The sequence below is a fragment of the Haliotis rubra genome, unplaced genomic scaffold (genome assembly GCF_003918875.1).
Source record: "Haliotis rubra isolate DU_JTF1 unplaced genomic scaffold, ASM391887v1 Scf786, whole genome shotgun sequence".
NCBI classification, from domain to species: domain Eukaryota; kingdom Metazoa; phylum Mollusca; class Gastropoda; order Lepetellida; family Haliotidae; genus Haliotis; species Haliotis rubra.
Genome location: NW_025767508.1, coordinates 104967 through 120872, shown reverse-complemented (window position 1 = coordinate 120872; position 15906 = coordinate 104967). Strand labels below are relative to the sequence as shown.

The following is a 15906-nucleotide window of genomic DNA, read 5'->3' as shown; positions in this document are numbered from 1 at the left end:
ATGAGAGCCACGTCGTTGACAACGGCCCCTGTAAGTGTCATGTCAGTCATGAGATCTACGTCGTTGACAATGGCCCCTGTAAGTGTCATGTCAGTCATGAGACCCACGTCGTTGACAACGGCCCCTGTAAGTGTGATGTCAGTCATGAGAGCCACGTCGTTGACAATGGCCCCTGTAAGTGTCATGTCAGTCATGAGAGCCACGTCGTTGACAATGGCCCCTGTAAGTGTCATGTCAGTCATGAGAGCCACGTCGTTGACAATGGCCCCTGTAAGTGTCATGTCAGTCATGAGAGCAACGTCGTTGACAACGGCCCCTGTAAGTGTGATGACAGTCATGAGAGCCACGCCGTTGACAATGACCCCTGTAAGTGTGATGTCGTTGACAATGTGGTGCTGTTGAAGTCGAAATAGATAGTTATACTCTTGCGACACTCCATTCTTCACGTTTTAATTCAGTCAATTGAACATTTTACCATGATTTCAATAAATACTAATTGTGATTGGATAATTAAAGTCATTTAGAGGTATATAATTACGTTATATACCTCTGATTTTCCAACACATGTTTATCTCCTAATGACACTCATGACGATATTATTCGATTATTCGCCGTGTGCTTCAATGCAATTCACTTCCATTAAACTGATAGTACAATGATGAGTAATCAGTGAAATGACAAGCATTGGTCACGTGGTACCAGAATGGAACTTGAGTCTGACTTCGAACAGTGTCCCAGTAATATGTCAGTTGGAAGTTGGAGGAAAGCCCCAAGTGATGGAGGTCTTCGTGTTTACTTTTTTGTCAAACCCAGAGAAAGGGAATGTTTGTGATATACTTTTCTATGTAATAGATGTTCGAAACATTTCGAGTTTAAGCTGTTTCACTATTTTACATTGCTATTTAATACAGATCAACGGTCTTTTCACGTTAAAGCGGTTTCACTATTTGATTCAATATGTTCGTGATGTGTTGTACATGTACTCATACATGTCGAATCTGTGGTTCCTCACATTGAAATGTTTATTGAGTAGGCCTATATAGAATATTTCGAGTTAAAGAAGAATGACTGAGCATCTGATTACACATTACAGTGTTGTTGATGTGAGAAGGGAGGCTTAATTAGACTATGCAAGGAACTCATGTGGTAAGTTTTGTTTTTACAACCTTGATTCCATAACATGCTCCCCGCTTATTGTGAAGGAACAGACATTTTGGGGTTGAAAGATTAATCTTGAACCCAATACGAAAATGGTGATTTTAGTGTAATGTGTAACTCACATACAAGGTATTCCTCCTTTTTGCAAACTAATGTAGACGATATTATATATATTTAATCTATAACAGCACTCGTATGTGTGCAGATGGAAAACAGACCGAAACGGCTTATTACATATTTCGCAAACCTCATTCAATGTTCATTTGGCGCGGGATAGAGATCAAGGAGAGCGGGTCCACCTGTCGCTAGGGGTGGCAGGTCGTAAAATGAACGCATATCGAAAACCCAATCTCGCGGGCATTTCTCGTGTGATCATCATTATCATATAAAATACATTCAAAAGAAAAAAAATTAATTTAAATTGCTTTTTAGGATGTTTTCCTTATGCCTGTCAGGGAACATAGTCATGATTACTACCCATCCAACCCCGCGGGTGAATCTAAATTAAGCAGCGACAACAGACGTTTTAACTTTCCAATGCCGCTTGTTGAAAAGCCGATCGAGGGGAGATAGGAGTGTTTGTCCCGAGACAGTGGGTGTACAGATAGGGGTCTTGTTCCGATATATAACATGTCTCCCACAGACAGTCTGTGAACCGGAGACACAAGAGCCCGTGTTTTGTCTGTCAGTGAAAGGTATTGGATCCTGTCGTGGCGGCGCGCGGCCATGTGAGATACCTTGATAGCGCGAGGCGGCCGGGAGTAATATTCGACATCTTTAATATTTCTCTAAGGACATCAATGTGAAGGAGAGCTTACGTCACGAGTGTAAGTATAAGATACGAATCACCATTAATACTTTGTATTTTGTCTGATAGTATTGGACTACTGATATTTCTAAGGGATTCCAAAATTGTGAATTTGAATGACTTGTTCGGCGAGAAATACATTTATTTGAAGTAAATACAAACTGTTTTTAGGAAGTGATATTTCACCTTATAACTATTTTTACATACATTTCGGTTATTCATATCCGTTGGCATACGAATGTTGGTTTTCTCGTATATTTTGAAATGCGATATTTGTCTAAAAGCCTTGACGGACTAAATGTGGCAATTTGTTATGATACATTTGATTTGTAGATATTTACATTTATGAACTTAAGCATGACCAAAATGTAAAAGTACATGTTTAGAATGTCATCGATTTAAAACTCAACTCAAAACAGTTAGAGTCGTAATGTTTTTTACATGACATTTCAAAATGAAATGTTATTGATATCAACTTCGATGAGATCAAACAATAAACCTATCAATCGACATCGATATCAGAAGTTTAAATCAAATACTGCCACTCCGTGAGAAGGAATGAGAGAACCGAACTATTGACTCTAGCGATTTGTCACTTGGGCATGTACGTGAATAGGGTGGGGGGTGGGGGTGGGAGCCGGGGGTCAGGCAGCCGACTGGCTGTCAAGTAGGTTGTTTAGATGTGGACTCACGTATGGCAAAACGCATTCTGTTGTCGAGAGGAAAGTCCAACTATAAGAATGTGCAGGGGAGCGTTTAATCAGCATTAGGTCGGAGGTGTGAATAAGGGCCAAGGGTGAAGTATATATAGGGTGAAATCATTCTACTATTATTGGTCGTATGAAAGAGTCTTGGCTGTGCTATTTAACACTCGTACAATATAACATAGTGCCGGTTTGTCCATTTCGCTTCAAGCCCTGACTGACGAGTTAATAATGTATTTATCTTTTGTCGGCCTTGTAATGGTTCTTGATGGACCAATCTCTTAGTACTAAGCGACATTAATATTTGGGATCTGTGTTCAGTGAACACATTAAACTTTAGACAAGTCTTAAAGTCTTTCTGATTGTTTACGTGTAAAGGGAATGAAAGGCTTCTATTGTCAATGGATTGTTGAGTTTATATATGGCTGTGTTGTGTTGTGATGTATCTATGACATGTTAAGGAGAAGCCATGCATGTCCAAAAGGTTTGGTTGTTGGTTGTTGTTTAACGCCGGCCCAGGAATATTTTAGTTGTGTAACGGCGACCTGTACATTCTGGACCAGATAGACCAGTGATTGATATTTTACATTATGTACAACGATGTCAGCCAAATCAGCTATCTTGACGACCCGATCTATGCCTTCGTCCAGTACGTCATCTTTTTCAAAAGCAAAAATGTGGGTATCTGGGAACGCATGTTAACGTGAATCCGAACGGTGCCAGTGTTTAGCCTGCTCTTGTCTCGGTGTGAGCAGTGTATGAGACTCCCTGATATCCAACCTGGTTCAATTAGATCTCGACTGGAAACACCGTGGACAGTAATGTCTGCTCCTATAGAACATCACGGGTGGCCCAGTGGTCTGGGTGCTGCAGTTTGCTGGTATATAGGAGGTTCAAATCAAAGATTTCTCCAGGATATCGTCGTCATTCTATCTGTACCGTAGACGACGTGCTGGTAATAAGGCTTATTTCCTCTGACGGCAAACGAAAGAGTTTGGATTTAGGTAGATAGTGATTTGGTATTTTTTATTTTGATATGGTGTATCACGTGTTATACCCATAGAGTCATGAGATTGTCACGGTTCATCACATAGACGTGAAGTAATGATCCAAACTACCCGATGCTTCGCTGTGCAGCATACTTCATCTGTGTTCTTGCCAATATAACGTTCAGTCGTGTCCGCCTGTCAGAAAAACCGAAAAAATATATTGTTTCACCCCAGAGGTATGATGAACTCATTAGTTCCAGCGAACGCAAATCAAGCTGTTTCGTCTTATTTTAGTTTGAATCCCTAGGGTATATTCATAAAATACCTGCTTTCATTTGCAACCCTTGCTTTCTTCAAATATAATGTGAAAGTATTGTATGTTTCCTAGCAACAATGCGTCATCAGAACCAAAATCATTTTTGTAATTGGTAAATATTGAAAAGCAAGATTTATGGATGTCAACTTCTGTATTGTGAATTTGTGTTATTCACGATAAAGAAGTTGACATCAGTAAATCTTCCTTTTCTTATGCATTCCACTTGTAAATGCCCTTCCAAGAGTTGGTAAATATTGATTCAACCATACACGTGTATGTCTGTATGGCATTATCTGTAACTGATCTAAATATTCCAATTGCGTACAGCACATTAGATCTCAACACGCCACATTCTTTACGCTTGTTCATAACAAGCCTGCAGTAATATTATGTGTTGACGTAAGACAAGTAGATGAGATAGACTGCAGTATAAGGCGCTTATTGTTTCCTGGGTATGTCCTCCCTGTGTGTGGGAAATACTTTCAGATCGGTTTCATGGATGAATTCCTATCTATACTCTGAACAACACAAAACCTTTTCCCATTCTCTGAATAATGACTGTATGCTAATCGCTTCTCCAACATGCCAATGTAGAGAAATATCCCCCTTAGCGATATAGGAAATGTATGACCCTGGGTTTGAATCCTTGATTGCACTGGTGAAGTCTTGCCAGCACCAAATCCGTCGGTCCCACGAGTGTGGTCCACATCTAAAGTCGGCATCACTTTTGGATTTAGAAATACCGAAAACCTTTAGTGTGTAAAACAATCCAACTCGCTCACTCATGTGTACACACACTCCAACATGTACACACACACGTGTACACACATCTTTGGGGATATATGATGAATTGATGTCAGACATCAAGTGGAGTAGGCTAGTTGAAGATCGTCCGTTAGAACGCGTGATTTAATTGTGTCACCGTGCTCCGATAGTCTAGATCGATGTTCATGCTATCAAACACAATCTTTGCGGTTGTGGCACATTCCTATCGCCCTCAAGGCCCAACAATCATAAACAGTGTTGGGCCTCACAGCGACCGGAGATTTGTACACCCGCTGCTTCTGTTTTCACTTTTGTGGAATGGGGGTTAGTCTTTAAATGGCTTTGTGGACACGGGCCACTACTCGGTATTGTTGCTCCGCGTGTTGTAGGGAAGGGATTTAGATTTACATATAGCAGTCACAGCTGTGGTTAATCTGGGGACGTAAATGTTCAGACAGATTCTCGTCAACTGTCTTCCAAAATTGTTCAAATCGATGACAAACCACAACAATGATGTAATCATTATTCTGATCGATCACAAAGGGTCACAGCCAGTCGAATTGGTTTAGGTAAACACCCCTTTGAACTGAATCACAGCATGTTCGATCCATGTGAGATAACACCTTAAATGGTGTTTACCAAAATCGGGGAAGCAACTATTCGACGGGCAAGTTATGGCAAGTCAACCCATGAGTTGCACCGTGGAGAAGCTCTATTCTTCACATCGAAGTGCAACCCCTTGGAAGACATCAACATTTGCCCACCCTCATTCTAGACATTTTCTAGGTCTTTCTAGATTCACACCCTCTTTCTCGGTGTGTATCCGAATAAATAATCGTAAATTGAGAAATTAAACAGGACGTGACTACGACGGGGTTCCAGATATTTTCTTATGATCAGGAGTACGTACTCCTTCTTTTCTCAATATAGGAGTACTGGAAAACACATAAGAGTACATTTAGAGTACTGAATGGAATTTTAGGGAGTATCAGTAATCTTGTGTTTCGTTTCACATATGCACCACAACATTTCTACTCTTGTGTAAACAGGTCAATAACAATAAACCACTAGTGTTTCAGATAAATACGTCTGTAAATGATTCACCATTGCTGTGGTGCGTAACTGCTACGTTTTCTAAATTATTTCCTACCGTATCGTGCTTATTTACGCCGATACGGCCCTTAGCTGGAGCCCTGTTACTAGATATTGCATCGAAAATACCGCGCCTTGATTGAGGTACTTTCGTAGGGCAGGAAGCGGTATAAAACATAACTTCGAGCACACCACCCAATAGTAATAAATGTCACGAGTCACCGATGCATCGCCGGCAAGCTTTACACGATACGATACATGATTCACTTGATTCAGTATCGGTTCATATTTTGACATATATCGATTATTATTTGGATGTTGCAACGATATTTCTATCACATAAAACATGTTTTTGTGAAGATTTGTATGGGGAAGGATGGACAATGTGAATGACCCGCCTAATATTTATGTACAAAGTGACCCCGCTGTATGTCATGTACAAAATCAATGCCCCCATCCATAACTTATTAATAATTGCCTGTACAAAATTGCTGTCCCCGCCAGTACATGTGGACGACATTTTTACCCCTACCTCCCCAGTAAAAAATGGGTAAAATCACCATCATCCCTTCTTTTTCTCCCCTCTCCCCTTATTCTTCGTGACTGTGGTTGGTGGAAACTTGGCGGATGCTTCCCTTCTCTAGTATTCTCTACCCTACTGTTTGGTCACTTTTGAGATATGCTATGAGTTTGCCATCGAGGCAATGGCTGTATTACGCCCAAAATGTCGGAAATGTAGTATCGCGATTCGTATCGTGTCGTGACCTCACTATCGAGAAACGTATCGTATCGTGAGGCACCTGTATCGTGACATCCCTTCCGCCCCATGCTTGGAAAACCTTTACAGGTCAGAGCATTGTGGCAAACATGCATTCGAGAGTACCACCCCACGAGCAACATGTAAATTACTTTGTCAACAGGTGTGACAGTGTGTAGTGGCTCGCCCCTCAACTACCTGACAACGGACAGCTGTGACAGTGTGTAGTGGCTCGCCCCTCAACTACCTGACAACGGACATATGTCTTAATTAACACACTACAGTGGTCAAGGTACAACAAATATACGTCATTATACCTTTGGAATCCGGAGTCCATATCTTTCAACACATAGAGATGCATTGTAGAATTATCTAACACACAAGTGCAGAGGTCACGAAGAACTCCTCTTGGGTCAATACAATACACACTAGTGCCGTGGTCACGGAGAACTCCTCTTGGGTCAGTTGGCAGTCCCTGCAAACTTGGTTCAGGTCATTCGAAACCCACTTTGCGTGAGTACCAACTCAACTGATATGATGTATAACAATCTGGTAGTTACCTATTAGCACAGAGACAGTGGCATTCACCCCAGGAGCAGATTACGTCTAGATTTAGGCTTGTCATGAGTGGTGAGTCCTCAAACAACCTTTCGTAGTGCGACTGTTACACTATTATTACACTCTATTGTAGATACAGTGGTCAATGTGAGTGAGTGAGCACTATTCCAGCTATATGGCGGTGGTCTGTAAATAATCGAGTCTGGACAAGACAATCAAGTGATCAACAGCATGAGCATCGATCTACGCAATTGGGATACGATGACATGTGTCAACCCAGTCAACTAGCCTGACCACCCGATCTTCAAGGGTTTGCAGTGGTCAAAGGTGCGACTGGTATCTAGGTGAACACGGTACAGGAACGACGTAACAATGTCAGAAGTGCTGAACGATATAATACCACGAAACAAGTGATAAGCCCAGTCTATACATGAACTTGAAGTAGCACTGATCATATCTCACAGTCTAAATGCAAAATTTGTCGGTATCAATGGCCAGTTGAAAAACGTTATCTCGAAGTCCTAAGGAACCCTGAGTCCTTTTCGAGGGAGTACAGTTCTACACAAGCGTGTCGATTCTGCCAGGACTAAACATGGTCTTCATCGATATATCGAGGTAATGAAGTTTTGGTTCATCGGGGTTCATAAGGAATGCAATCGGAGACTTCCTATCCACAGCTTCGTGGAAGAGACTACTGCGACAATACAACAATCTTTCATGTACAATTCATACAACCCGTGGCATTAGCGTAATTGTATTTACACCTGGACGTCGCTTATCGTAAGTCAGCATGAGGTCAGCAGTGTAAGATGTACCACTTCAATTTGTGGGTTGCGTCCCTTTGGCCTTCCAGGATCGTGACTGATTCAATCCTAGATGTTCCTGATATTGCTTGTAGGTTTATCAGCAATATAGCCGCCATCAAGGATTTTAGTAGGTGGTAGTCATCCCAAACCTTCCTCACTTTGAACGTTCTTCCTGTAATGAGCCTAGAAACTTAAATACCATAAAAGCAGGCTCAAACCAAACCTACTCACTTTACACCTTGACGTATACTAGTTGAAATCCCGACGGTGTATTTGTGTGGTGTTGATCTGAGTACATAGGGTAAAAAGCAGCTGCTTGATTGATTTACATGCTGAAACATGAGATCGCAAGATATCAAACTGATATCGAAAAAAGTACGACTTGTCAGGGCGGACTAAGAATAATGATCATTTATATATGTTCCGTGTTCAGTGTGTGGCAGTGGTTGTACAGCAGCAGGTCACAGGACCCGAGTAGAACAAGGGACTCTTAATGCTACGTTGTCGACACAAGGCAAGTCATTGCACGACCAGTAACGACAAGTACACAGTGAACGGCTTTCACGTCTTCTCCTGCTACTGTGAGTGGGTCGAGAACCCCCCTATTGTACACGACAGGGTAATGCTTCAAAATGTCACTGCCACAATAGTCTAATTTCGACTGTTCAAGCGAATGACCATATATCTTCTCAGTTCAAACACAGTGATCGAGCTAATGCTTTCTCCGCGTCTTATCAAAAGGTAAAACCATAAGTAAAGTGACAGGCTGTGATTTAATGAGCTGGCACCACGCACAGCGGATTGGTAACTTGTAGGCGTGTTTAGTAGGCCAACAGTAGAGTGATATACCCAAGGATATCGTATGTCTGACAGGTCTTATAAGCCAATACCAGTGTCACTAAACACTATACAGACATACTTCAGTTCTTATGCCTCCACATGGTGTGTGATATAAGTCCTTTATTTAGCTTGGTTATGCGGTGAGAGATGCACGCGTTGTTGTAGGTACGCTCAGTACAGGAATACGGACTGGTAGTTTTACGGACTGCAATTCGCCCTGTTCTCTCCTTCTGTCAGAAACCTTAATCCTGATCTCAATGAGTTTTTGTAGGGTTACAAGCACCATACCTGTGTTTGTGGGTTTCACGTCACGATAGACGTCAGAGTGGCATCACACTGGACATTTGGGCCACGCCAAACTGACATGGCGAATATTACTGCAGTACTGTTAAAAGCCGGTGTTAAACCTCTCAGTAATAGCTGAAACACTATATATAACCAGGATTCGTTATCTGTGCATATAAAACGTGTATCATATATATTAGTACGTAAATCAATATTTAATTTATATTTAACTCAGGCAATGGTAAGGTATTTTATTGCGGTTATTTTCGTCTCCATGTTGCCTCGGGTTAACCTGATCAGCCCATGCGAGATATTGATTTAACAATCGAACTGTGGTTTGGCGATATGGCGGTAGGGAAACAACATGAGGATAGTTTCAATGAGGGATTACCGTGATAAACGTAGCTATGGTGTCAAAATCTCTTTTCACGTTTAATTGCCCGTTACCTGAAAATGCCTGGACACTGTACGCGGGGAATACGCTGGGGAATATCACAGAGAAATGCAATCCAGGGCGGATTGCAGTAAAACACTGCTGTCTGAACAAGTAGCGGCCCGACTTTGGAGTAATAATCTCTACTCTCCACTTAGGTTGACGGTAACCGTAAGTAGCTTGCCCTTGGTACAATGCCTTTTGGTGTTCGGTCAGCTGGGTTCTGTGATAAAGCTTGAAGTCATACAAGTTGTGTGTAATATCCTTTGTGTGAAAGGGTCAGTTTTCTGTTCTGGCGCGGAGTTGAATTCCCCATACAAACATCGTGTCCATTATGTATACATTTCCAGGTAAGGTTTATACAGTTCGATCGTGGGGTGATAAATGTATATGTCCGAGCAATCCAGGAATCGGTGTTTATTACTTCACGAGGCGCTTGTCCAATCGGAAATCGACAGCTGAACACCTATTGCTACCTCCATCACTGTATTGAGGGGAATGCACGTACATTTCATGCAGTCTGTGGTTATGGTGATGAACTGTGCATGTATGTAGTTCCTAAGTATCTACAAGAACAAACCGTCAATCTTTGTTTCTAGAGGTTCCTACAGTTCATATGACGAAACATATTGCTTATCTCTCTTTTTTAAGTGTTATTATAATCTGATATCTGATATCATATCTCTCAGCATATTAATCCCATGGTCTTCGCCTTAACCCTTCCACACCAACGTCTACCTCCAGCCTAGTAACCTGTCATATCTGACTTCCACGAACACGGGATTCGAACCACTTTCGTTATTGGTTCCAAGCTCACTTAAGGTTTGGCAACCTAAGCTTTATCTGCTGCTTTAGGGAATACTTTGGAAATACTTGTAGCTAATGTGTAAATGCTTGTAGCTAATGTGTAATACTTGTAGCTAATGTGTAATACTTGTAGCTAATGTGTAATACTTGTAGCTAATGTGTAATACTTGTAGCTAATGTGTAATACTTGTAGCTAATGTGTAATACTTGTAGCTAATGTGTAATACTTGTAGCTAATGTGTAATACTTGTAGCTAATGTGTAATACTTGTAGCTAATGTGTAATACTTGTAGCTAATGTGTAATACTTGTAGCTAATGTGTAATACTTGTAGCTAATGTGTAAATGCGATGCTTGTTCTGCAACACTGCAGTGTGCAATTACTTTTGAATAATTTTATAAAATACGAATAGCAAGTACATTTAGGAAGAAATATGTAGCAATTGCGAAATTGACAATGGCAGTAGAGTTTCAATTCTGTTTAAAGAAGAGAAACCTATCAAGTACATGTATTTATGTTGGCTCGATGTTTATCCCATGTTGTCCCGCATATTCTAACATACTTGATCCATATTTGTCGCCATTAGATCTATGCCAGTAAACACCCCTCCATGACCAGTAGAAATCTCTGCTACAAGCCAGTGTAGGATTCCGACTATGTCATAGCCTGCATGTGTTCAGGAATCACTTTCAAATAGTGGTGATACCACGTGTACACTATTCATCAGTTACGGTTCGGATTGAAACACCTAGTGAAGAGAGCTTCCTGTCTTACTTAATGTTTCTTCCCTTACCTCGGGTCCAAGGCATATCGGTTACCATGGGTCTTACGTAATATTTTCTCGCTTCCTTTGGGCCTTAACCTCTTACCCGTGAAGATCCGTGTTAGAAATAGTCTTAACCTCATGTTAGGCGACTAACGGGATCGGGTGGTCAGGCTCGCTGACTTGGTTGATGCGTGTCATCGTATCCAATTGCGCAGATCGATGCTCATGATATCAGTCACGGGATTGTCTGGTGCACATTCGATTATTTGCAGATCACCGTCTTATAGCCGGAATGTTGCTGAGTGCGACGTTAAACAATAAACAAACTTAAACGAAACCTCTCCTCTCTTTTTTCGAGTCTTACTTTTCACTCCTCTCGTTCCTTGGGTCTTACCTCACTTCTCCCCCTCTGTCTCATACATAATCTCACCTCTCCTCCCTCGGTTCTCATACATAACCTCTCTTCACTTCCCTCGAGTCTTAACTCATATAAAGGTACTGCCTAAAAAACAAGGTCCTTCGTTTCGAGGTCACTACCCCTAACTATGTATTACTAATGTTTAGGTTATGAATGACCGTAAACAGTGTGTTGAAATACTGCATAATCAAATCTGTCAAATATCGGGATTAGCCCCGTCCAACACTTTGACCATTCCATCCACTGATCGATACTTTTTGCAAAACGATCTACGGTCCGACACCCGAAGTCTAGTTCTATAGAATTTTGCTAAGCGTGCTTTGTACACGACAAAAGGTTGATAATGCACAATTTGAACGAATCTTGGACTACTGTGTGTAAGTAAATTTATGATTTTACGCCGCTTCACGTTACATCACCGGCGGAGAACGAGATGGGCTTCACAATGTGTACCTACACGTGGGTAAGGTGATCCAGACCTTCGGTATAGTTAGCGAACGCTTCAACCATACACCACCCTTTAAGGTGGAGTCAAGAAAGCACGGACTACGTGTTGACTGTGACGCTGTTTGTATGTAAAACTGTATCACTATGTTAAGTTCAGAAGTTGTTCAAACGTTTCCCGGATATTACGAATAGATTAAAATACCAAACACATGCCATATTCTCTATACTGTTAAGGGGCGCAGGGGGGGCCTAGTGGTTAAAGCGTTCGCTCGTCACACGGAAGACCTGGGTTCGATTCCTCACATGGGTACAATGTGTGAAGCCCATTTCTGGTGTCCCCCGCCGTGATATTAATGCTAAAGGCGGCGTAAAAACCAAACTCAGTCACTCACTCACTATACCGTTAAGACCGTTGTCTGTAATGTAACAGTTTGGTTTTCGGTTGTTTCTGCAATACTCCAGTTATATAGTGTACTTCTATGATGGGAATCAGCACCTTCAGAGTTGCGTGTTAACTGTAAGGCTTCACAAGCAATCTATGTCATATTTCAAGGGTTTAAAGTTACTTCATTATTACATAAATCATAGAATAGATCCCACAGAATAGAATAGAATAGAACCCGTTGCTGCTCGTCCGAGACGCACTAATGGATCTTTTAGTCCGGCTAGGCGACTTGTTTGATACTTGGTTTCAATACCTGGAGTGCCTGGTTAAAACTCGCTTATTTACATGGCGCTGTCATATAGATGGAATTGTGGTGAAGTTATTATGTTTTAATGCCTTGACACAAGTGTGCGAAATAGCCACTGGCCCGCTAGCCCGTGCCTAGTAAAAATCCAGTCAGGCCAGTAAATCTTGCCCGAGTAGTGTATTTTCATGGGGTCATTTTGTAAATATATCACTCTCTCCGACTTGTTAAGTTATACACTTTTAGATCATGCAAGATTATGGCCTGATAAAGATGTTCATCATATTAGCAGCTTAATGATGAAACCCGTGTCATGCCAACAATATCTTATTCTCATCTATTTTTGTAATCTTTTACTTAGTTTCTACATTTCGGGCTAATGAATGGCTATTTTGTGGGCTAATAACGTTCAGACATAGCTAGCCCGACTGGCTTGCAAAATTTGGTAACTATTTCGCACACGGCTTCTGTTTATAATCTGAATTTAAAAGTTACTTTTTGCCAACAGGTGACACGACATAATGAAGAAACGGGTTCTTACGAGATTTGACGAGAAACAGATAGAGTTGGACCGCATTAAAAATGACTTCCGTCGTCACCTCGGCCGGTTGAACAGTCTCCGACTTCACTACAGGAACTGGTTTGACAGACAATTCCAGTCTTTTGTGGACAGTATTAAAATTGTGCAGTTGACATTCCCATGCTTAGTGCCACGAGAGATTGTGTATATGTCGCACTTTCTACAGATATTTGAGTTTGTAAAAAAACTGCCTCAAAATGGCAGAACGTTTGGTCGCAACTTAGACAAGATGACACAGTTTCATGACTTCTGGACTACCTTCTGTGAACTGAAGAAAGAAGGGGACGCTCTCAACGCTTCAATGTGTGCTTTCTGTGATAGTATTACACGTTTACGTGAACCCCATCTGAGGCTGGACATTGATAACATGCAAGCTCGCCTCGACCAAGCCAGCAATCAAGATTACAATTTCACTAAACTACACAACGAGAGGGATAATTTATTTGTTTATCGGATAGCTGGCCATGACGACAAACTCCAACCTCTGGTTGGCTACCTACCTTATCTACTAAAGATCGCTACTGGCATATGTTACTGGTCTACTAGACTGTACATAGAGAAGGAGTAGGTACAGCTAACTTGAAAGAGGAACAAATCTCAGCCAGTGGCCTGTTTCTAGTTGCTCCTGGTTAATGCAAGATGTGATAATGAGGCACTGTCTCTGTGTATCAAGGTCGCGCATATAGATGACTGTTTACAAGCAAAGTGGCCTTGAAACACTTTAATCAAATGTGCCGTGATTAGTCAATTCCTCAATAGCAGGGATCCATCAAAGTCGTGTATTTATCTATTGACTTGTTTAATATACTAATTTCATGTAGAGTGTTATAGGTGCATTATGCCTTGACACTCAGCCCAGTCGTGGCATGTTATGTACTCCACCCCTGGTCCTGGAATCAGATTATTGCTAAAACGGCACTGCGTCAAGACGTTCACAGAATGGAAAAGAGATTGTCGACAAAGTCTTCTGGTCAGGTCAGTTTGTTACAGATTTGATGCGGTGCCATTGTAGCTTCGTCCCCTGACACCAGTGACCACTGTGATCTATGTTCGGTCTGTTTGCCACATAGTATTCGGACCTTCTGTCCAGTGGTGTACATGGGACTAAAAACTGTTTTGTGATCAGGTGGATATTGGCTCAACAGGAATTGTTATGGTGATGTTCTGACTCGTACTCCATCTTCGTCACCCATATTCTAAACTACTTGACGCTCATTTGCACACTTACGAATTTTTTGGCACACTCAAACAACCAAGTTCAACTCCCGTCTTGTGTCACGACCACCTCGTACCTGCTGTGATCTCGCTAATATATTGAGTAAAGCGGAGTAAAACCCTACACACACACTCCTGTAAAGGACCACCATCTGGTGTAGTGAATACAGTATCGGTCGGGACAACGGACAGCTGGCTGGCGGATACCCGGCCTCGTCCTGCTGAAAATAGATATGCTGCTTGTTGTTACCATGCCTGCAGCCTTGAAGTCTGAAACAAGCACTGGCCCTCGGGAGTCACTGTAATGTGTCTGCGTGTATCCATGATACAACGCGGCCTGTCATCTCAGTAAGTAACCTCTACAAAAAGGGGCATTCGTCCAGGGCCCCGTTCCTCAAACCGACCGTAGGGCTACGACAGTCGTAAGTCTATGTTAAAGTATGGGAGTTACGATCATCTTAGCTCTACGATCGCTTTGTGTAACGGGACCCGGGCTAGTAAAAGCAGCTACACATACGTGCATGCCCGTCGATATATGACAGCGCTGAGCATGTCATGAAGATCATGGTCCGTGCTTACCATGCAGATAAACATCTGATTTGGGTGAGAACACACCATTTACTTTGAATCAAATATACTATACTGAACACAAGCACATTTCGTATTAGAAGTTTGTTTGAACCGCCGCTTTGAACAGTATTAAAGCTTGCATCAGCTTGGTGTCGGGTGAACGATTTGAATGAATCATACATAAAATCTTTACCACGCCTAAACTTCAAAACGGAAATGGTCCTGACAAAGAGCATAATGTAAAGGAAATGGATTGGAACACACTAGCGGATCCAGTTGCGATTATGGGACACAACTCTGCATGCACGAATGATTGTAGGAATGAATTTTAAGAAAGATATGTGTGCCGACGACGCCATGTAATGACACTTTATAAATTCAGAATCTTAGATGTGCTATTAAAACTGATACCTCTTTTACTTTTGTTATCAGATCACTGTTATCTAACCATGACGGTTGTCACTACTCACTTCAGATATGTACTATTTCTGACTGTATGTTTGACACTATCGGTAGGGGTGAGACATATCAATGTGGGTACAGATTGGCATAATTTGTTTCTAACATGGTTATCAGACACATATTGCTACCCGTTTTGAAAAGAAATGTCATCAGGTTGGTAAGGAAAGATGTTATTTAGAAACATGTCATTGTAGATAACGGTAGGTATATAACATGAATTTGGAGAGTTATATTTTCCCTTTTTAAACATTTTTGAAACAATTGTAATACAAAATTTGATATATTTTCCCCGAACCTATGTGACAAACTCTGTATAGCTCAGTTTACCTTCATCGGCCGAAGCGTGGGGGGTTCCTGGTACGGGCAACCGAGCGTTTGGAGTGGTATACCCTACTTCCGTATCTCGGAAAAGAATATGAACAGGCACATGGGAATAGAGAG

General features: G+C 41.6%; 2 protein-coding genes across 2 annotated transcripts in view; one reads left to right on the top strand and one right to left on the bottom strand.

Annotated features, from left to right (window-relative positions):
- The window catches only part of LOC124261043 (von Willebrand factor A domain-containing protein 5A-like), a 32466-nt gene extending 21577 nt beyond the window's left edge, over positions 1 to 10889 (bottom strand). Inside the window, exon 1 of the mRNA XM_046695365.1 lies at positions 10881 to 10889. Coding sequence (XP_046551321.1) covers positions 10881 to 10889 — 9 coding nt within the window. The remainder of the gene's footprint in view (positions 1 to 10880) is intronic.
- Positions 1734 to 15419, top strand: LOC124261044. Its single transcript, XM_046695366.1, has 2 exons — positions 1734 to 1985; positions 13147 to 15419. Exon 2 carries the CDS (start codon positions 13160 to 13162, stop codon positions 13784 to 13786), a length of 627 nt encoding a protein of 208 aa, XP_046551322.1. The 5' UTR covers positions 1734 to 1985; positions 13147 to 13159; the 3' UTR covers positions 13787 to 15419.
- The last annotated feature ends 487 nt before the right edge of the window (positions 15420 to 15906 follow it).